This window comes from Propithecus coquereli, unplaced genomic scaffold, assembly GCF_000956105.1.
Source record: "Propithecus coquereli isolate 6110/MARCELLA unplaced genomic scaffold, Pcoq_1.0 Scaffold92, whole genome shotgun sequence".
In the NCBI taxonomy this organism is placed as follows: domain Eukaryota; kingdom Metazoa; phylum Chordata; class Mammalia; order Primates; family Indriidae; genus Propithecus; species Propithecus coquereli.
The window spans coordinates 584,191-599,717 of record NW_012155507.1 but is presented as its reverse complement, the minus strand read 5'-3'; the positions used below and the strand labels follow the sequence as shown (position 1 = coordinate 599,717).

The following is a 15,527-nucleotide window of genomic DNA, read 5'->3' as shown; positions in this document are numbered from 1 at the left end:
TCCATTTCCTAACTACCTACCACATTACTTTTTATTTGATTTGCAAATTCAATAATTATATTTATTTTACCACCCTTTAATTGTGAATTTTTTTCTTCAGTTTTCTGTATGTTTGAATCTTCTCTCTTCGAGGTTCTAAGTCATTTGAGAGCAGAGATCATGCCATAAATATTTTGTATTTTCCTCAGTATCAGATCTTAGGCTAAACTATATCTGTGTCTGTATCTATATATGTATCTATGTAATACCAAGTAAAGTACTTTATTCACTGAATTTAGTCCATTTAGCTCGTTGTAATTACTACTGTAGGAATTGATAAGGATTTTTCTTTTTTACTTCATTAATGTAGGGCTTTGTTGCAAACAGAGCTTTCCTTTTAGTAGTATGAAAAGGTGGTTGGTCTAGTACCAGTGAACATCTCTACTTCATTGCTGAAAATTATTTTAAAAAGGTTCATTGTATTATTCTTTCTGCCTAGTTTATGGTTGCTGCACTTAAAACTGGAATTGCTTTTGTGTTCTGTTAATGGTAACACTAAGATTTCCCAACAAAAGCATGTCAGCTGGAAGGCCCAATAGGCTTAGAATATGAGCTTCCACACCTGGGCTAATAGAAGCCACCAGGTAGCCTCAGGTCTCCTTACATGCAGAGCACAGTACCACAAATGTACTATCCCCCAACTCCTGAGTTGTGTTTTGAGTTTGTATATATAAAATACAATTACATTTAAAGGCTAATACAATTAGCCTTCATTAGATGGTTCTCCTTTATCTCCATAGTGTTGAAAGTTTTCATTTTCGTCTTGTTTTTTCCTTTCATGTCAATGGGTACATTTATAGGAAACTAGCAGAGAAAGCACAAGTATTGGTTTAAGTTGCTTCAAAGCAGGTTTGTTTTGAGTAACTGAGCAGAGAAGATGTCACAGGTAATTTTCATTCTAAGGGTAATTACAGACAATCCAAATTCAAGATTATATGTTTTTGCCAGAAATTAAGTAGGAAAAAAAGTTAAAGCATTTATATCCCCCCCCTTTTTTTTGGCTTGAGCTAATAAAAAGGCAATCATATAATAAAAATAATTTTATCTTAAGATTTCTTCTTTTTTATACCCTTTTATACTTAATGTTATTCTTCATTATATATACTGCCACCAGTATATTTTGCCACCAGTTAAGTTATTGGCATAATTATATACACTGCCACCTTGGGACTTTCAGGACACCAGTGCATTATTTTCAAAGCCTCAATTAACATACACTGATGAACTTGTTAGGCTCTATTTCTATCTCTGGGGAAAAGTTTTGCTTCAACAGACTATACCAGAAATCATAATAATTATTAACAGAAATGAAGTATTATAATGCATTTATAAGCTGCTGCTGGATTGGTGGGGCCAGTGGGGATCCTGTTTTTAAGAGCTTAATTATTCTAATCCACCTGGAGACCAGGTAGCTCTACTGGAATATGCGTATACATAAACAGTCATAATTATGACTCTCATTTCTGTTCTAATATTAGTATGTCATGTAATTATATAATTGGATTTGAAGAAAATTCAAAAATTCCAGTAGCTCCATTCAGAAATGCTAATACATTTTTAGAACAGCTGGGTAACTTTTCCTAAAATTGTACTTTACCTGTATGAACTGTTGATTCATGGTCAAAATTCAATGTTGTCTAAAACAAGACCTGTTAATGTCTAAGTTCCATCACAATCTGGTAACTTGTTATAAATCAAAATTTCTTCTGGGTAAGAGGAGTATTCAACTTCTGAAATACAGTATTTACGTATTTGTTCATAGATACCCTGTGACATGTCAGAGCACAGGCTTTGGAGTCAGACTAACAAACTTGAGTTCAAACCCCCTTTTTAATACTAGTTACATTAACCATTGAACAATTATGTGGCCTCAGGTAAGTTGCTTAATGTCATAAAGCCTCAGTTTCATCATCTTAACATAGGGAAAGCACAAATATTTCTTATCATGTTTAAGTTTTCATCTTGGCCTTATCCCTGTCCTCTTCTTTAGTAAATCCTTTTGTGGGCTTTTATGTCCTAGTCTTTTTATCAGTAAAATGCAAATAATATAATTTACTGCAGATATGCTTTGAACATATTGCAGATTTAGTTCCAAGCCACCACAAGAAAGTGAATAGTGCAATAAAGTGAGTCACATGAATTTTTGGGTTTCCCAGTGTATATAAAAATTATGTTTACAATATTCCATAGTCTATTAAGTATGTAGTAACATTGTCTAAAAAATAGTGTACATATCTTAATATAAAAAATTCTTTATTGCTTAAAAAACTACCGATCATCTGAATCTTCAGCAAGTCATAATCTTTTTGCTGGTGGAGGGTCTTGCCTTGATGTTGTTGGCTGCTGACTGCTAAAAGTTAGACTGGCTGTGGCAATGTCTTAAAATAAGACAGCAATAAAGTTTGCCATATGGATTGATTCTTCCCTTCATGACTGCTTTCTTTATAGCATGTGATACTGTTTGATAGCATTTTACCCACAATAGAACTCCTGTCAAATTGGGAGTCAGTTCTCCCAAACCTTGCCGCTACTTTGTCAACTAAGTTTATGTAATATTCTAAATCCTTTGTGGTCATTTCAACAATGTTCACAGCATCTTCACCAGAAGTAGATTCCATCTCAAAAAAACACTTTCTTTGTTTATCCAAGACATAGCTCCTAATTCGTTAAAGTTTTATTCTGAGATTGCAGCAATTCAGTCCCATCTTCAGACTCCATTTCTAATTCCGGTTCTTTTGCTATTTCCACCACATTTGCAGTTACTTCCTTCCCTGAACTCCTCAAAGTCATCCTTTCAGGGTTATAAGCAACTTATTCCAAACTTCTGTTAATGTTGATATTTTCAACTCCTCCCATGAATCATGAATGTTCTCATTGACATCTAGAATGGTGAATCCTTTCCAGGTGGTTTTCAATTGACTTTGCCCAGATCTATCAGAGGAATCGCTATCCATGGCAGCTGTAGCTTTATGAAATGTATTTTGTAAATAGTAAGACTTGAAAGTCAAAATTACTCCTTGATCCTGGGCCGTAGAATGGATGTTGTGTTAACAGGCATGAAAACAGCATTAATCTCCTTGTACATCTCCATCAGAGCCTTGGATGACAAGGTACATTGTCAATGGGCAATGATATTTTGAAAGGAATATTTTTTTTCTGAGCAGTAGGTCTCAACAGTGGGAGTGGCTAAATATTTACTAAACCATGTAAACAGATGTGCTGTCATCCAGGCATTGTTGTTCCATTTACAGTACACAAACAGAATAGATTTAGCATAATTCTTAAGGGTTCTAGGATTTTTGGAATGGTAAAGGAGCATTGGCTTCAACTTAAAATCACCAGCTGCATTAATCTCTAACAAGAGAATCAGCCTGTCCTTTGAAGCTTTGAAGCCAGGCATTCAATTCTCTCTAGCTGTGAAAGTCCTAGATGGCATCTTATTCCAATATAAGGGTGTTTTTTCTACCTTGAAAATCTGTTGTTTAGTGTAGCCATGTTCATTGATGATCTTAGCTAGATCTTCTGGAAAATTTGCTACAACTTCTACATCAGCTCTTGTTGCTTCACCTTGCACCTTGCACTTTTATGTTCTGGAGAGGGCCTCTTCCCTTAAACCTCATGAACTAATCTCTGCTAGCTTCCAGATTTTCTTCTGCAGCTTACTCACCTCTCAGCCTTCAGAAAATCAAAAAGAGTTAGGGCTTTGCTGTGGGTTAGATTTTGGCTTAAGAAAATGTGGCTGGTTTCGTTTTCTATCCAGACCACCAAAACTTTCTTGATATCAGTAATAAAGCTGTTTCACTTTCTTATCACTCTAGGGTTTACTGGAGTAGCCCTTTTAATTTCCTTGAGAACTTGCCCTTTGTATTCACAACTTCCGTTTGGCTCAAGAGGCCTAGCTTTTGGTCTGTCTTAGCTTTTGGCATGCCTTTGCACTAAGCTTAACCATTTCTCCCCTCTGATTTAAAGTGAGAGACAATGTGACTCTTCCTTTCACTTGAACACTTAGAGGCTATTGTAGAGTTATTAAGTGGCCTGATTTCAATATTGTTGTGTCTCAGGAAATAGAGGGAGAGAGACAGGGAATGGCCAGTCGGTGGAGCAGTCAGAACACACATATTTAGTAAGTTTGCCATCTTACATGGGTGCTATTCATGGTGCCCCAAAACAATTACAATAATAACATCAAAGATCACTGATCACAGATCACTATAACAGATATAATAATAATGAAAAAGTTAGAAATATTGCAAGAATTACCAAAAATGTGACACAAAGACACAGAGTGAACACATGGTGTTAGAAAAATGGCACTGATAGACCTGCTTGACACAGTTGCCACAAACCTTCAATTTGTAAAAAAAAACAATATCTGCAAAGCGCAATAAAGTGAGGTATGCCTGTATACACCCCTACTCAGCTTCTGTGGGATAATTGCTTAGAAATGTAGTCTTATTTGAAGCATCGTGAGCCACTTGTATCAGAGATAATTTTAACTTGTTACTATTAATAAAAAAATAAAAGGGACTAGCAGAATTACCTTCTCATTTTGTCCTATTATTGTGAGGAGCTGCCGGAGAATTCTACTTGTTTATAATCCTGGAAGGATCTTTACCACCAAAAATATGAGACAGTTCTTCTTTGAGTTATATCTATCACTAGATGACTAACCATTTGACTGTGTAATTTAAATCTTGGTCTATTAAGCAGTAAACAGATGGAACATTACTAACAATAGTAATTGAATTTTAAATTGTAAATCTGTTTTAAAGAGCTGGCCAATATACGGCATCACAATCCATATTCTGTTGTGTCAGTTATGTTCATTTTTATTTGGATTATAATCTCTGAATACCCAAATATAGGAAAGAAAACAAAGTTGTCTAGTTCAAATGTCAAATTAAAAATTACATACTCGACAGTGTTCATCCATTCAACAAATCCTGTGAACCAGGCACATTTCTGGGCACTGGGGATACAGCAGTGACTAAGAGAAGCAAATCCCAAGCCCTCATAGAACTTAAATTCTAGTGGATTAGAGATGGATAATAATCTAATATGTACTATATCAAATGGTGATAAATGCTATGAGGAAAAATAAATCTGAGTTAAGGACCTAGAGAATGATGGGGGTAAGAACTGCTATTTTAGATGGGATGGCCAGGGAAGGCCTTTCTGATAAATCGACATTTAAGCAGTGATCTGAATGAAGTAAAGGAGCAAGCCAAATGGATATCTGGGGAAATAGAGTGCCAGGCAGAGACAATGGCAAGTGCAAACAAACACCGTGGTCTGAGAGCATGCTTGGCTGTCACTCTTCTACTCATTCCAACTCGAAGTGTTCCTTAACACCTTAAAAAGTTAAGGTGTTTCATGGCATACTCTACATAACTTTTTTACAATTCTTGTATCATAGCATTGTTATTTGTTAATGCCCTCTAATCTGTCCTTTAGGGACGTGGATAGTGCCTTACTTGCCACATCATTGCTGCTAAACTACTGCTGACTGATTGAACTCCTCAGTCAATTTGATTATTTATTGAGCAACTACTATTCCTTCTATTTACTTAGTACTAAGGAGTTGTTTTTTTTCCAGATTAAGCATTCTACTTAATCAAGGAATTATAAGAAATGTATATTGTTAGATATATAAGTAAATAAGAGAAAATAATGAGCAGGCAAGCCTTGGTCTACATTATTCAGAGGAAAGAAAAAGCCAATTTAAGTGAATTATTTTAAAAACTTATTGAAAGGTTCTTTACCAAAATACAGCCTTTGTACTTTGAAAACTCACGGTGATATCCCTAGTTCCTGATGTTTACTCTAGTAGTCACTTGAAATATTCAGTTAGGAAAATGAATCCGAAAAGTAAGAGATGACAGAAAAGTTATTTGACTTGCACATCATTTTGGAATAGAACAGTTTGCTCTCCCAAAAGAAAACTGAAAATTATATTTTACTTTCTCTAATTTTTTAACTGTGTCTGCAAAGATGTTATTCCACAGTTTGTTTATGATGCTTACTGAATGTTATTTTCTGTTTTAGATCTCCAAAATTATGAAAACCAGTTTCTATTGGATTATGTTTCTAATGAAACAAATCTTTAGAGTCAGCAGTAGGTGAGGTGTCAAGGTTCTTGATTTTATGGGTTTTTGTTTGTTCTACCTGAAAGATTAATCTAGTTGTTGGATGTGGCAAAAGCTTTAAAATAAGTAGGAAGTTTATCACCACTCAACAGAAAACCCTGGTTTTAGCTTTAAAAGTTACAATTATTGTAGCTGGCAGAATGTCAGTGCTACTTTTTGAAATTTGAAAGTTTTTATGGTCGCTTTTCTATAATTTGGCAACATTACATATAATAAAATTATTAAGTTTACCTTTAGATAAGCCTATTTCTTAGTTAATACTGCATGGCAGCACTCTGATTTCTTTCTCTCCATCGTCCTTCCATCTCCCCTTCCATTCCCCTTCCCACAAAATGTTAGTGCCTGTTTTGAAAACTAAATATTTCTAGACATTTTTAACTTAAAGCTTACATTTCTCTCTTTCAATATTTTAACAAAATTGACTTTGCCCTTCTTAATTTTCCATTTTTATGGTTAGAGAAACCAGTAAATGTGATCGTGGAAAATTGGAAAATAAAGACCTATATATGCATTATTTACTACAGTGAGATCTTCTTAAATGTGGTGTTTCGTAACCTCTTTTTTTCAGTTAACAATCTTCATGTCAGTATTTTTCCTTATCAAATCCAACATCAAATTTCCCAGTCTAGGACCAAGTTTCACATCTGGTCATTATATTCCTAAGTCTCTTAAAAGAAAGAAACAAAAAAAATAGAACCCAGAACTCAATCTTCTTTTCTCCTTTTTCTTTTCATGTCACTAATTTAATTGAGGCGGTAAGACCAACTATCCCACAGGATATCTTACCTTTTGGAGGTGTCTGGTTGCTTCCTGATTTAACTTGTTCCTCTATCCCTTGTATTTCCTGTTAACTAGAAGTCAAATCTTAAGGCCTGTGAGATCCAAGTTAAACATTTTTGGCTGGAATATATGATAAGTTATGTATTAATATTTTTTTGTTACAACTTGCCAGGAGACACAGTTTCTAGATGAGTGACCATTAATGAGCCTGAAGTTGACTATCTGCTCCCTTCACTGTAGAATGTTGTCTTTTTCTCCTTTCAAATAGAAAATTATGTGTTTGGTGTTACTTTGCACAATATGAATCTCTGGGTCATGACTAACATTTACCTGAATGTAATACTTACCTGAACCGATAGTTTCAAGAGGGATGTCATAATGCTAATTTTCTGATTTTTATTTATTTCTTCTATATTATTAGATGGCCTTCTGTAAAACAGAGTACTTTATTGACTGATGGAGCTGTATTCTGAAATACAATGTTGCTCCTGCAAAAGCAAGATAAATTTATTTACCGATTTAGTTACCAATTTTCACTAGCTCAGAATATGTGAGATTTTTTTTTCCTGGTTTCTCCTTTTTGAATATCATTGTAGATTCGTGTATTTTTATTGATTCAGTGGGTCTCAGTCAACTTCGTCATAGTTTTTACAACTTTGACTAATAGGGAAGGAGGCATTCCAGGCTGATTCCTATGTCTTTTTGCTATGACACTATATTTTTAATTATGGAAATGTTTAGACATAAAACTATAGAAGATAGTATCATGAACTCCCAGTGTACCTGTATTTCTCAGCTTTAGCAGTTATTAGTATTTTTCCAATTTTATCTATTTCCTACTGCTTTTTTGACTCCCTAAATTATGATCCCATTGATATTTGAAAGGTTCTTTGTTTTCTGGCATGGCAAGATATCCCAGCCCCAGACGTGGAAATGCATTTCTCTAAGAAGCCCTGATTGCTATTAGTAAGGAATGGTATCAGATAACAAAATCTGGGAACAGGGATTATTGAAAGCTTTTATTTTGATTTTTCTCTATTTTCTTATCATATGCCTCATAATGGTAGCCTTGTTCTATAAGCAAGCTTACTCTCGTTTGAGTAGTGGAGGAAGGACATTTCTCAAATATAAGACAAAAAGCTTTATTTTTTATTTTTTACCTTCTTATATTTTAATTTTTTAATGAGTTAATTTTTTTTCTTTTTAGATACAGAGTCTTGCTCTGTTGCCCAGACTGGAGTACAATGATGCAATCATAGCCCACTGTAACCTCAAACTCCTGGGCTCAAGTGATCCTCCTGCCTCCGCTTCCTGAGTAGCTAGGACTACAAACGCACACCACCATGCCCAGTTAAATTTTATTTTATTTTTTCAGAGGCAGGATCTCGCTATATAGCCCAAGCCGATCTTGAACTCCTGGCCTCAAGCTATCCTCCTGCCTCAGCCTCCCAAAGTGCTGGGATTACAGGCATGAGCCACCATGCCTGGCCTTATTTTCTATTTTGATTGGTCAAAATGTTAGGCATAACTGACAGATTATTCAGATGTCGATACATAAGTATTTTTAATGAAGGATTTTTTAAAAATAAGTACCGTTAAGTGTTATCAGTTTACCTCTACTACAATATAAGGAAATCATCAATTTATAAAAATATGACTTCTGAAGGTTTGCTTGTACCACACTTTGGTGTTTTAGCATTCAACACATTTTCTCATAGTAATAATGCAGATGATAAAATGGTATTATTGGGTTTCTAACTCTTAAAATCTGTGTACAGTTTTCAAGATAAACCAAACCCAAATCTTTGCCCTCCTGATGCCCCCTGAAAGAAAAATATATAGAAATGAGAAATGAAGAAACCAGTAACAGTAAATAGGAGGACTAGCAAAGGATGATAGTTGAACAGATTTCTAGACCCCTGTTTGTGTACCAGAAGGCCCAACTGTACCCTTTCCTCACCTCCCCGTACCTCTTTGAACCCTGCTCTTGGCCTATAGATAGCTGGCAAGAATCCTAGGCAAAACACCATGTAGATTTTCTTTAGAAAAATTGGGAAAATCTAAGTCTTCTAACTTATGTGTTATGTTCCCAGAACAAAAGAGAAGAAGCCGTCTTCATTCTAGCATTTAGAAAGTCTGCTGGCTCCCCACCCACTCACCCTAAAGGAATACTGCCAGTCAGCTTGTGCCCAGCTCACACAGAGCTCCCTGTTTTATCTCCTTCAAAAGAGCAATCTAGCCAAAATCAGAGCATCTTCACCATAACAGAGGTAACCAAAGATCACCAGGCATGTGAGGAAAACTAATGAAAAGACTAAATCAATAACCAGAAAAATTACCAGTAGAGAAAATAGAACTAATCAGAGAAACTTTACAAAAAAAATAAACAAATCTGATATACTCAGAAATCCAAGAAGATACTATATCCATTAAACAAGAATAGGAAGACACAACTTTTCAGATTGAAAAGGCATACCAAGTGCTGAAATAGAGAATCAGACATCATGCCATGACATATGCTCTCAAAACTACAGAATTCCTAGGATAAAAAGGAACCAGAAGGAAGTCACACACATTGTAACAAGTATCAGACTGAAAGCAAACCTCTCGTAAATAACCCTTAATGCTTTAAGACAATATTGCTTATGACATTTAGAAAGATAATATTATGCAACCAAGGATTCTACATACTGCCAAACTATTAATCAAGGGTGAAAGCGGAATACAGTTGTTTTCAGACATTGAAGGACTCAAAGTTTACTTTCCCTTGGAATTAAAAGAAATGCGTGAATTACACATTCACCATCAACTTTCTTGAGAAATAAAAATTCAGCATTTAATTTTTCATTACACATTTTCACTCGGGTTTTTTAAAAATCTTTTTAATCTCATTGCTGCCAAAAGGATTATTGAGGGGAAAAAGAGAAAGGGGGTTACAAACAAAGACAAAAAGTAGTTGTGTATTCACACCATACAAAAAATTACAGAGCTACTGGGACAAACAGCAATTAGACTACTCCCTTTACTCTCAGCAGGCTGAAATATTTTATACATTGTACATAAGACTAATCCATAATTTCCCATGTTTCCCAATAATCCCAGCAACAGGTGACCCAGGACTACATGCGCTGTGTTCACAACTGGCAGATACACCTTCCAAAGTTTATGGCAAACAGGGGCAACAAGCACTAAGTTTTCTTATCAGAACTAGAATGACATGATCTGGCTTAAATTCAGGAGTATCATTCTGACTGCTATGTTGAGAAGAGACTTGGAAGTGGAATAGTAGGCCACTGGTAGAAGCAGAGAGACCAGTTTGGATATCATTGCCCTGTTCCAGGTGAAACATGACAGTGGTTCTGACATGGTCGTAACAGTGGAGTTGTTGAAAAGAGGTCAGCTTCTGGGTATAATTTGAAGGTAGAGCCAGGATTTCCTGACTGATTGGATGGGAGATGAGCAAGAGAAGAGGAGTCAAGATTTTTAGTATGAACAATAGGAAGGGAGGAACAGGTTTAAGGGAAAGATTAGAAATTAAATTTTTGATGTTATTTCAGAATTCTTTTTGACCTCCAAGTAAAGATGTCAATTACTTGAGTATATGTATCTGCAGTCAGAAGAAAGATATGGCCTGGAAATAGAATTTGGAGATAGCATACATATATCTCATATTTAAAGGCATGAGATTGGATGTGATGATTCAGGAGCGAATAGAGATAAAGAAGAGGTCTGAGAACTAGGATCCTAAGGCACTCCAACATTTAAGAATCAGGGACACAAGAAATAAGGCTGAGGAAGAACCAAGCCAGTGGAATATAGAGAGAACCAAGAGCATGGTGCCCTAGAAACCATGGGAAGGAAATGTTTCAGGAAGGAAAGAGTCATTGCCTATTTTACTCTGCTTTGGTCAATTAGGATAAGCACTAAAAATTCACTGTTGGATTTGGCAACATGGATGTCAATGTTTTTCTTGAAAAAATCTGTTGTTTTTCAGAAAGCTACTGAGGTGTTAGGGCATAAATACTTAAGTTGTTTAGCCCTAACTACTTAATAAATGGAACTACAGGTTGAGTATCCCAAATCCAAAAATCTGAAATCCAAAATGCTTCAAAATCCAAAATGTTTTGAGTGCCAACATGATATTCAAAGGAAATGCTCATTGTAGCATTTCAGATTTCAAATTTTCAGATTTGAGGTGCTGAATGTTAAATATAATGCAAATATTCCAAAATCTGAAAAAATCTAAAATCTGAGACACTTCTGGTCCCAAGCATTTCAGAGAAGGGATATTCTGTATTAGTTATTTCTTTTGGCCTAGAGGGCATTGTGAAAAATTACCAAGGGAGCCACAAACTAAGAAAATTTGGGCATCTATGCTTTATACTCTGATTATGTTAATTGAGCATTGTATTAAAAAAGGGGAGCACCTCTTACCTTTGCTTTGTGCTAAAAAGTTTGAGTTAGTAATTTTAAATCTGATCAGATTACATGCAATTAATAAAATTGTCCTAATGTTCAACATTTAAAAAATAAAACTCTATCCTATGAAATATCAATGGTACATCTTCGTATGAATTTTTCTTCTTGCCTCCATAGGTATGATCTGAATATGCGTTGCTTGGCAGCTCGGGTCAACTATAAGACTTTGATTATCATCTGCGCACTCTTCACTCTGGTCACAGTACTTTTGTGGAATAAGTGTTCCAGTGACAAAGCGATCCAATTTCCACGGCACTTGAGTAGTGGCTTCAGAGTGGATGGATTAGAAAAAAGACCAGCAGCGTCTGAGAGTAACAACTATGTGAACCACATGGCCAAACAACAGTCTGAGGAGGCATTCCCTCAGGAACAGCAGAAAGCACCCCCTGTTGTTGGGGGAAGCAAGGTGTTAGGGCTCAAATATGAAGAAATTGACTGTCTCATAAATGATGAACACACAATTAAAGGGAGACGAGAGGGGAATGAAGTCTTTCTTCCATTCACTTGGGTAGAGAAATATTTTGATGTTTACGGAAAGGTGGTTCAGTATGATGGCTATGATCGGTTTGAATTCTCTCATAGCTATTCCAAAGTTTATGCACAGAGAGCCCCTTATCATCCTGACGGTGTCTTTATGTCCTTTGAAGGCTACAATGTGGAAGTCAGAGACAGAGTCAAGTGCATAAGTGGGGTTGAAGGTTGGTATCTCTCTGCTTCACTTGCGTTTTTCAAGCCTGATTATGTTAAGGAATAAGTATAGATGTTAGTTATACAGCAGGTACAGATAGCTTATTGTCAAGAGACCTTTCATCACTCAGACTTAGTAGGGAGGAACAGAGTAAGTATGAACCTAGGGCAACTTTCTAAATTTTGTCATTTAAAGGCTGCAACAAGATGATACCTGAACAAATATGATTATTCCATTAACCTGCATCAGAATCTAAAATTCTCACCAGTAAGGTCTAGGCACAGCATCTTCAGAAATTTTACATTAAAATGTATAGTTATTATCCTATGAGAGGAGATGGAAAAAGGAAAGACCATCCAGTGGCCCCATCAGTATGCAAATGTGATCTTGTTACCTGACTAACTAGGTGTCATCTCTGGAAGGAAGTTTTAAGTCCTCAGGACAAGATAATTCATAGATACTTTTTCTCTGAACTTATGCTGTACCCCTATAATCTGTTACGTACTGGCTTTAATTGTCTTTAAAACCTGAGGCATTGGTCATTTAGCCCTGTCCAAAAATAGACAAACAAACAGACAGGCAAACCTGAGGCAGTGGAGGTTCCTTATGGGTATGATTAGTATGCTTTGGAATTTGCTTTTCAAACCAGAAAGCCAAATTGAATTTGACTTTAACGTACATCATTTAAGTAGGGGAAAAAGTTTAATGTGTTTTGAGATTACTCAGTTTGTGTTTTATTTTCCTTGTTTTGTTATAAAGTGATTTTAATATCTTGATATTTTAAAATCTGTGTTGAAACAAGCTTTTAACCTAGTAATATATATTTTTGCTTTGAAAAAAAGTTTGTGCTCATGTGGTGACTCTGTAGATGTTTTATAATATCTTTACCAAATGTTTAGAAGAGGAAAAGGGGTCAGATTCACCTATACTCTCACTACCTCAAATAATTATTATCATTTTTTGCATATGCTGTAGAGGTCTTTGTTCCTGGATATATGTTTTAATGTAGTTGTAATGATATTTATTTATAAAGTGATTCAGGAGGGAAATAGTTTGTTAGCAATTTCAAAGATATCCATGGCCATAACTTTTTTTTAGTGACTTTAAAAAATTTTTAAATTAATGGGTGCTTAGATTCTAAAGATAAAGAAAGCACCTGTAAACAGTGTTAATATTTTGATGTGTTTTTTCTGATCTTTCTGTTTTTGTTGTAGATAAACATTTTTTAAACAAACTGAGATCATACTGATTTTGTATTCTACTATTTTCACCTACCATATTATGATTATTTCCCCTTGCGATTGAATATTTGTTGAACATTTTAATGACCGATATTTGTGGTAAGAATGTGCCATGATATACGTATGTAATATATGGGACCCTTCTCTTTTTGTTGGACACTTAGGTCATTTTCATTTTTTCTGCTATTATAAATAATGTTGTAGATACTCATTGTTAATCTTCATTTGCTATTTTAATTTTAATTAGCTGTTGTGTCAAATAAACTGCCAAACTCTTGATCTGTCTTGCCAAACTGCTCTCTAAAAAGGTGGAACCTATTCATGCTTTCAGTAGCACAGCATGAGGATTCTCTTGTCGCTCAACTCTTGCCATCATGGAACTTTCATCTGTTGTTTACAAAGGAATATCTAGTGGGGTCAAATATCTTTTTCATATGCTTTTAACCATGCCTTTATATTCTTTCCCTCTTTTTCTAATTTTATTGGAGTTTTTTTAAAACATGTTTGTGCAAACTCTTACTTATATATTAAGGGTAGCAACACTCACATTTGTTAAAAATATTTTTTTCAGTTTGGTTGTCTTTTCAATTTTGCTAATGGTTTGTTTTGGAAGTTTTTAGTTCCATTTACTAAATTTATGGGGTCTTTTGGAGCTTTGTACTTCTTTGGTTTACGCTTAGACATTTGCCACATTATAATCAGCTTCTCACTTTCTCTAATAGTTTTATGGTTTCATTTTTTTACTTTAACTTTTTCGGTTCAGTTAAATTGATTTATATTTTGGCAGATGGTACAAGGACAGGGTCTAATTTTAGACTTTTTTCCTCCAACACGTATTGAATAATCTCCCTTTTTCCCCACTGACTCATGATGCTGTCTTTATACTAAATTCTTATGAGTACTAGAGCATGTTTCTGGCCTACTATTCTGTTTCATTGATCAGTCTCAATTCTTATGCCAGTTGAACATTATATAGTTGTCACCCATCTTTAATGAGATTATATAAACCTACCTTTTATTAAGTGATAATAATTCTATTTGAGTTTGTAGAGGGGGGAAATCCCCCCTTGATATTTGACCTCACTAATTATTAAGAAAGAAAATGATGATATTCCTTTGTAAACAACAGCTTAAAGAGCAATGTTCCATGACGGCAAGAGTTGGGTGACAAGAGAAACTCATACTCTGCTACTGGAAGCATAAATAGGTTCCACCTTTTTAGAAAGAAGTTTGGCAAAACAGATCAAGAGTTTGGCAGAGAAAAGATATGGATGTTAAAAAGCTTATCTGTAGGCTAGGTCTCTTAGCCTATATGGTCCCTAATTCTTTAAACATTGTTTGAAACTATATCAAAACGCATACAATTTTGTAGATCCCCAGTGTCTACTGTGCCCATCAGATGCTTGTTAATTTATTTTAGAACTACAGATAGAAGTTTCTCTCTCAACGTGTACATGATTCAACAGTACAGTACTGTGTGCAGTGTAGTATATTAGTTCCCACGTAGGAAATTACTGAAATAAACACTAATACCAAACATTTAAAAGTTGTGCTTAGAACCTTACAGAAGATAATCCATTAATGAATTATTTCAAGAAACTATGGTTAAATATACAACTTTAATTCATTTTTAAAAACTCCTTGTTCTTAAAGATTACAGTTTGACAGGAAGGATATGAAAAAGAATTTCAAGCTGTGTTTATATTTTAAGTTACCTAGTCATAACTGGCTTCTTAAGCAAATACTTTAACTGTCAGATGATATACTGAGGTTATTAGACCACACCTTGACATTGGAGGGAGAAATGAGTGTGTAGTTAACCTGATTGTTAAGTATAAATGTTTAAGAAAGTATCAGGATTAATATTTAAAATAAAACTGTGGTGATGTTATCTATGTGCTTCTAAGTTGTACAAAGTTTGAATGTATGAAGCAGGATTACGAAACATGCCATCTGTAGCTGTGAGCAAAAGGCAGTCCTTTAAAAGTAATTTATAACACTGCATTTCTCTCTGTCAACAAATAATGAGAATGAGTAAATATTTAATTTTGTTTTTCATATCTGGTTAATTTGATATTAGTCTCTTGTAATTATGAAAGCAATACATTAAGAAAGCTCAGAAGTTCCTGGTAACCCTGTAACATTCACCAGAAG

At 34.9% G+C, this 15,527-nt stretch overlaps 1 protein-coding gene across 1 annotated transcript in view; it reads left to right on the top strand.

Annotated features, from left to right (window-relative positions):
* GLCE (glucuronic acid epimerase) overlaps nucleotides 1–15,527 on the top strand; it is a 61,999-nt gene that overhangs the window by 36,007 nt on the left and 10,465 nt on the right. Inside the window, exon 2 of the mRNA XM_012664851.1 lies at nucleotides 11,562–12,142. Within this exon, the coding sequence (XP_012520305.1) occupies nucleotides 11,575–12,142 (568 nt within the window). The 5' untranslated portion in view covers nucleotides 11,562–11,574. The remainder of the gene's footprint in view (nucleotides 1–11,561; nucleotides 12,143–15,527) is intronic.